The sequence below is a fragment of the Etheostoma spectabile genome, chromosome 8, assembly GCF_008692095.1.
Source record: "Etheostoma spectabile isolate EspeVRDwgs_2016 chromosome 8, UIUC_Espe_1.0, whole genome shotgun sequence".
NCBI lineage: Eukaryota > Metazoa > Chordata > Actinopteri > Perciformes > Percidae > Etheostoma > Etheostoma spectabile.
In genome coordinates, this window is record NC_045740.1 from 32,862,393 (window position 1) to 32,868,591 (window position 6,199).

The 6,199-nt window shown below is 40.8% G+C and overlaps 1 protein-coding gene across 1 annotated transcript; it reads right to left on the reverse strand.

The window, feature by feature from the left end:
- Window positions 1-5,846, reverse strand: LOC116693457 (DNA-directed RNA polymerase II subunit RPB3). The gene is made up of 9 exons (XM_032522453.1): window positions 5,619-5,846; window positions 5,068-5,117; window positions 4,393-4,461; window positions 4,201-4,253; window positions 2,769-2,897; window positions 2,595-2,646; window positions 1,932-2,100; window positions 1,761-1,835; window positions 1-207 (listed from the first exon to the last, which is right to left on the reverse strand). Exons 1-9 carry the CDS (start codon window positions 5,702-5,704, stop codon window positions 63-65), a joined length of 828 nt encoding a protein of 275 aa, XP_032378344.1. The 5' UTR covers window positions 5,705-5,846; the 3' UTR covers window positions 1-62.
- Window positions 5,847-6,199: the final 353 nt, after the last annotated feature.

The following is a 6,199-nucleotide window of genomic DNA, read 5'->3' on the forward strand; positions in this document are numbered from 1 at the left end:
GGAGACATTGCAAAAACAGAGATGTGTTTTTAAACCAAAAGGTAGCGCTGTGACTGCAGCCCTCAGTTGATGGTGAGCACGTCGCTCTGGATCTCGTGGCTCAGCTGGGTCTGCAGGTCGCTGAGCTTCTTCTTGAGGACGGCCAGCGCCGACATGACGATGGTCTCGGGTCGCAGGGAGCCGCACGACTCCACGTTGTAGAAGAACCTGGACAGGGAGGAGCCGGTGACCTTCAGACCCTTCAGTTCTGCTTTATGTTTTATCAGATTATACACTCATTCAAAGCAGAGACGGATTTGTTTTGCAAAAAATAGTCTGACAAAAAAAATGTAGTGTTGTTGTCATAATTTTACATATTGTGGAACAAAATTCAGCCCTGGTTATGCTATTATTATATTAGGGCGGCACGATTGGTCAAATCGCAACCACGACTTGCATTTTTTAAAACTTAATCACTGTTTATTATATTACTCCCATCTTGAATGTCATTGTGTTTCTCGTAAGTGCTTACTATTAATTTAATAAGGAGTTTGTATGTTTTTTGTTACTCAATTTTGTAAAATATTAAAGCTATTGTGCGTAGTTTCTGTCTCCCCCATGAGGAACTCTAAGTAATGACTCCCCCCCTCCTCCACAAAGTTGCACAAAATTTTAGTAGCCTATTTTCTGCATTTTCCTTGATTATAAAGTAAACTCATGACCCTAATATATTGCAATATTGTAAATCACAATATGACTTTTATTACAAATGGTGTTTTTTATGATTATGTGACTTTCTGGTTATTTCAGCGCATGGAATCAAGCCGCAAGATTTCCCCATTGGCCAACATAATAATAATAATAATAATAATAATTAGGGGTGGGCGGATCGATCTAAATATCGATAGTATCGATGCCAACGCTGGTATTGGTATTTGATCGATACAACTGTAAATGAATCGATATTTTAATTTAGATAGCTCTCCTCTACGTTCACTATGCTTTGCTTGTGTCTTCAACCTTCCTGAGCAAACGCCGCTTTCACATCTCGGCCCACATTGCTCCTCCTCCTCCTCCTGCTCCTCTGCTGTGATTCGTTGTTGTGTCGTCACGTGACTCACTGACACAACGCGCAGAGGAGCAGCGAGACCGATAGCACGTTGAATGAGAGATCAGGATGGCCGAGAGGAAGAGAAGCGTTGTGTGGAGCTAATTTACGGCACTAAATGATAATACTGCAACTTGTGATACGTGTAAAAAGAGCATTCGATACTGTGGCAACACTACAAACCTATACAAACACTTAAAAACACACGACAAGGAAAATGCTGATCTACAAAAACGAAGAAATGAGGAGGGAACTCAATCCACTTCCATTTGATTTTAAAACCAGAAAAAAAAGGGAGAATGTTTTGTTATCCTTTATTTATTTTTTAAAAAGGCTGTAAAATTTGGTTTGTATTAATTCTACAGTGCCTAATAACTAATAATTTTGTGCACTTCAATACATTAATAAAAAAATATTGCCTAAAGAATTGATCATTCATAACTACCTCAGAAATAATGAAATGCTCTCCCCTACACAAAAGTATTTTTTTAAGTAAAAAGTATTGTATTGGTATCGGTATCGGCAATACGGACCCTATATGTATTTGGTATCGGATCGATACCAAATTTTGCAGTATCGCCCACCACTAATAATAATAATAATAATAATAACAAAATCTTGCGTACAACATGTGCCCTGGACAACTCAAGCATGGGAAGGGCTCTTTCCTCACCTTTCTGGTTTCCCGTTGGGGTCGTAGGGAGCCTGAACCTCATCCTCCTCAATCTCTGAGTACTCACTCTTTGGCCTGGGGGACCAGATGCAGTGCGTCAGTCCAGCGGTCAACATTCTATACATTGAACATTATTCCTTTATGAAGGGCCGTGCTGAAATGAAAACATACCACTCCTCAGGTCGTGGGAAGACTGTGTGCCTCAGTGCGTTGTCTGGGTCGTACTCGAAGGAAACCCCCGCTGTTGGGTTCCACTTGGCGTGCTCCTTACCGAAGCCCTTCTTGGCGTACGCCCTGAGCCGCAGTTCCTGACCTTTACGCAGCTTCACCAGTAAAATGTCTATGTTGTGTCAGTAAACGACAGAGGAGAAAGTGGGGACCGAGGGAAAGGTAAAATTTTAAAAACGTGGAGTGAAATGATGGGAAAACAGACATCTGACAATAATATGGCTAAGGATAGAACTAACCCTAAACTAGGACTTTTGAGTACAGAAAAATGCCTCGTCATTCAATACCCAATTTCAATACCTAAGGAGTAAATCTCATCAGTCAGTGAGCCAATCAGCACGCAGCATGCTCCTACCAATGCCTGTGATTGGCTGTCTAAGGTTACACGTTGTAGAGACACGCAGGACAAACTTGACGCTACACAGAGACGCTTACAGAGTCAGAGTTGGAACATAACTAGGATTTGTGCTGCGATGTAATTCATTTTTATCTTATGAAATTGATATCAAAGTCCCGGCATTTGTATAGGTAGCAGCATTTTGTTGACTGACACCTAGTCCTACCCTTAACAGCCAGTGTTTACCTCCCAGACAGCTTCACACTCACCGTCTTGTTCAACGTAGTCATTGGGATCATTGTCTCGACTCCTAGAAGTCACCTGGAAAGCCCGACAAAAACACGCTCAGCTTTTCCCTTCTGTGTCGTCGTCTCTCTCCCCCCCCCCCCCCCCCCCCCCCCCCCCCCCCAAATGACTTCAGTAAGTGGACAGAGAGGACTCACCGGGATGACTCTGGGGTTGTTGGACAGAAGGTCTCGCGACGTGACATGCCGCGTCTGGTCCTCAGTGCATCGCACGTCCAGCGTCAACTCAACAGAACACTCTGGGCAGAAGTCATCACAGGTACAGTCCTACAGGGACCGGAGACAGGCAGAGACAGAGACAAAATGATGTCCATCCTCCAATAAACCAGGGTTTTAGCTTTTAGCCTGCCCCGATAAGACCAACCCAACCAACCCCCAATGATAGTACAGAGTCAGCCTGTACCGGACTCTCCTGATGATGTATTTAAATATTCATTGGATTTCATCAACTAGTTTTGTTAACTGGGGTTTCATTTACTCAAAACACAATAGACATTTTGTTTAGCCAGGAAAACCGCTGCAATAAACAATGTTACAAACGAGAACAAAAGGCCAGGACATTATACTATTATAAATATAACTGTATAGTATACTTCCCTCCAAATGTTAATTATTGTATAAAAAATATTTTTTAATCCCTAAATGTTCAATTTTACTTCAAACAACCGATTGCACAATCAGTCTCTTGTTAATGTATTTGATTATGAAATCATTTCTGGATGCAAGTCTTAAAAACAATGTAAGGAGCCTGTAGCCTGACCAGCCAGACCCACATCCAGATGTTGGGTATGGGAGCTCCCCATTGGCTGGGCTCAATCCAAGGGGCGGGATAAACGGTTGGCTTTCAAATTCCCACTGCACGCAATAGGACAGCGCTTAATTAATGGTGTTGTATTTAAACCTGGACCCTATTAATCTTTGTTTTTGTGTCTAACTGACTGATAGAAACCACAATCTTTGACACTGGTCCAGTATCAAGCGTGAACGCTCTAACCAGCAACAGCAGACCGGGCTGCAATGGAACCCTATGGGGCAAATGTGCATCGTCAATTTGGTCCACTAAAGGTTGTGTTGTTGCCGCTGACAGACTCAGATTATAATTCTGTATCTGACAACAATATAGAAAGGGTCCCCACAGAGATAGACACACCTCTTTAAGACCTTTTCTTTAACCAGAAACAGCGCTGAGGTTGCTAGTGCTAAACCCACCAGACTCCATTTAAAAAAAACAATACTTTAGCGTGTAAAGCGCCAACATACTTTCACATGTAAATCTGTAAACTATGTGTTTATTTCAGCCAAAACTGGAGTTGTGATGGTTGGAAAAGTGAAAAAAAAACAACAACCAAAAAACCCTGCTTTTCATAGTTATATTTTGTTTTTGTCAGCTTCGAATGAAGTATATTTTTGATGGCGGTTAGAGCGTTCTACTTAATATGGACCAATGTCGAAGATTGTTGTTCCTATCAGTCACTTAGACACCAAAACATAGGAAAATAGAGTCTAGAATGAAATAAATGGTAGATACCCTTTAAGTGTCACCATGACTGACAACAGTTACTTTACTTACCCTAGAATACTGCATTTTGTCCACAATGTCATCGCTTGTGAGAGGTATGAGACCTGAGAAACAATCAATGGAAAGAAACATCAATGTTGTACAGCATCCTTTACGACTAATAAGACTTCTCTGCTCATCCAATAGATCATATCACTACCATCCAATTGCATTGAAAGCATATCCTAAACATGTGGTACATACCAACTCTGTGTGCAATGAACTCGTCGTGCAGTACTGATGAATTGGCATCGATCTGGATCCAGTCAATTGCTGCAAATAAAGTGATACAAGTTTAACTTACTCATCAGACAGACTACATTTAGGCTTAAAGATGCATTCTATTCTATTTGTCTACTGTTCCAACAGTCCTTTCTATGGGACACCAAATAATAGTGTACTATAGGGCATAAGCAGGTTGCTTTTAGCACAGGACTGCACAGGGGTCGGGACGTGTGTGTTTATGTGCGTGTGTGTGTGTGTGTGTGTGTGTGTGTGTGTGTGTGTGTGAGAGAGTGTGTGTGGGGGGGTTACATGTCACAGTAGGAAAGACATAGCTGCAAGAAATAAAAGGTGATGATGTCTCAATTCAAACTAAGCTTAGTTTTTATTGAAGATAAAAGCACAGCTCAAACACATTTGGTTTGGTTTCAATTTCCTTTAGTATCCCAGTAAGCCATGCCAGTGACTGACCAAAACAATAACTATTAATAATAATAATAATAATAATAATAATAATAATAATAGTTATTATTTACACCTTATGTCACTGTTTACATCCGGGTGAGAGGAGTAATGGTCTACTGGAATGTAACATTACAGCACATTGTCTTACAATTAAATCAATCCAAAATAGAAGATAACGTGAAGTCACTCTACCTATAGTGGCAACTTCTGACATGAAGACGCGGCGGATAGAGTTTGCAACCCTGAAAAGGAAAAAGACAGATGTTTAACAGCTAATAATAAGTAATAGAGATTGTTCTCAATTCATCATTATCGCAGACTAGGAAACATGTCACTGCTGAATGACAAAAACATGTTCACGTTACTTTGAATCCTTCCTAAAACCCTGCCATGTGTAACCAAGAACAGCTAGTGAATATCAACAATGCATTTTGTTATTAAAACGGAAAATCACAGACTTTTGATATGGAACGTTAATGCAACATCTGAACTAACTACCGTTAGCCTGAAGCTACCGTGTTCACCTCTATTCATTACGCCGACTAGTTAGCTGTTTCTTCAACTTGCACACACACGTTCTTTACGGATATTCTCAGTCACAATTAGCAATATAATTTAGTGTTAAGTACTGTAGTGCACTTATTTAACGTGCAATGTCTCTTCACGTTAGTTAGGATGGGAAGAATAATGGCTGCTCTCTGCCATACACGCTCTCTTAAATGGACAAAGAAGTGAATACTCACGCCAAGTCAGTGTTTTCAATGACAAATTTGACATTTTCGTCTGTCAGTTCTGTGATTTTCACCGTCGGCTGGTTAGCATACGGCATTATTGGGAGTTAAATAAGCCTTGGCGTTGTAAAATCGTTCACACACTCAACTACCGCTGCTAAGACTCGAAGGCCTCCACGGAAATATTTACCACCCGCTGATTGGCCAGGAAATGTAAATACGAATACTGATAGGTCACGGTGAAGTACTGAGGCGGGTCTTTATTTAAAATCCGGGTCGCACTGTGCCTGCACGGTATTTTTCAAAATAAAAGTGCTAAATGTATTTTATGTAATATGAACAATGTCTTCGACAATGAAAAACAATTTTAGAGCTTATACTATGTGTTTAATTGATTTATAGTATCAAAACAAAAATTACCTCGAGACACTTTACAGATAGAGTAGGTCTAGACCCCACTCTATAATTTATAAAGTTCCAACAATTCTAGTAATTCCCCCAAGAGCATGCAGTGAGACAGTGGCGAGGAGAAACCTCCTTTTAGGAAGAAACCAGGGACAGACCCAGGCTCTTGGTAGGTGGTGTCTGGCGGG

Coding starts and splice junctions, on each gene's coding strand:
- LOC116693457 (XM_032522453.1), bottom strand. CDS start 5,704: ATGCCGTATGCTAACCAGCCGACGGTGAAAATCACAGAACTGACAGAC. Junction 5,118..5,618: donor ATTGAAAACACTGACTTGGC/GTGAGTATTCAC, acceptor TTTCCTTTTCAG/GGTTGCAAACTCTATCCGCC. Junction 2,898..4,200: donor ACAAAATGCAGTATTCTAGG/GTAAGTAAAGTA, acceptor CGGTCCCTGTAG/GACTGTACCTGTGATGACTT.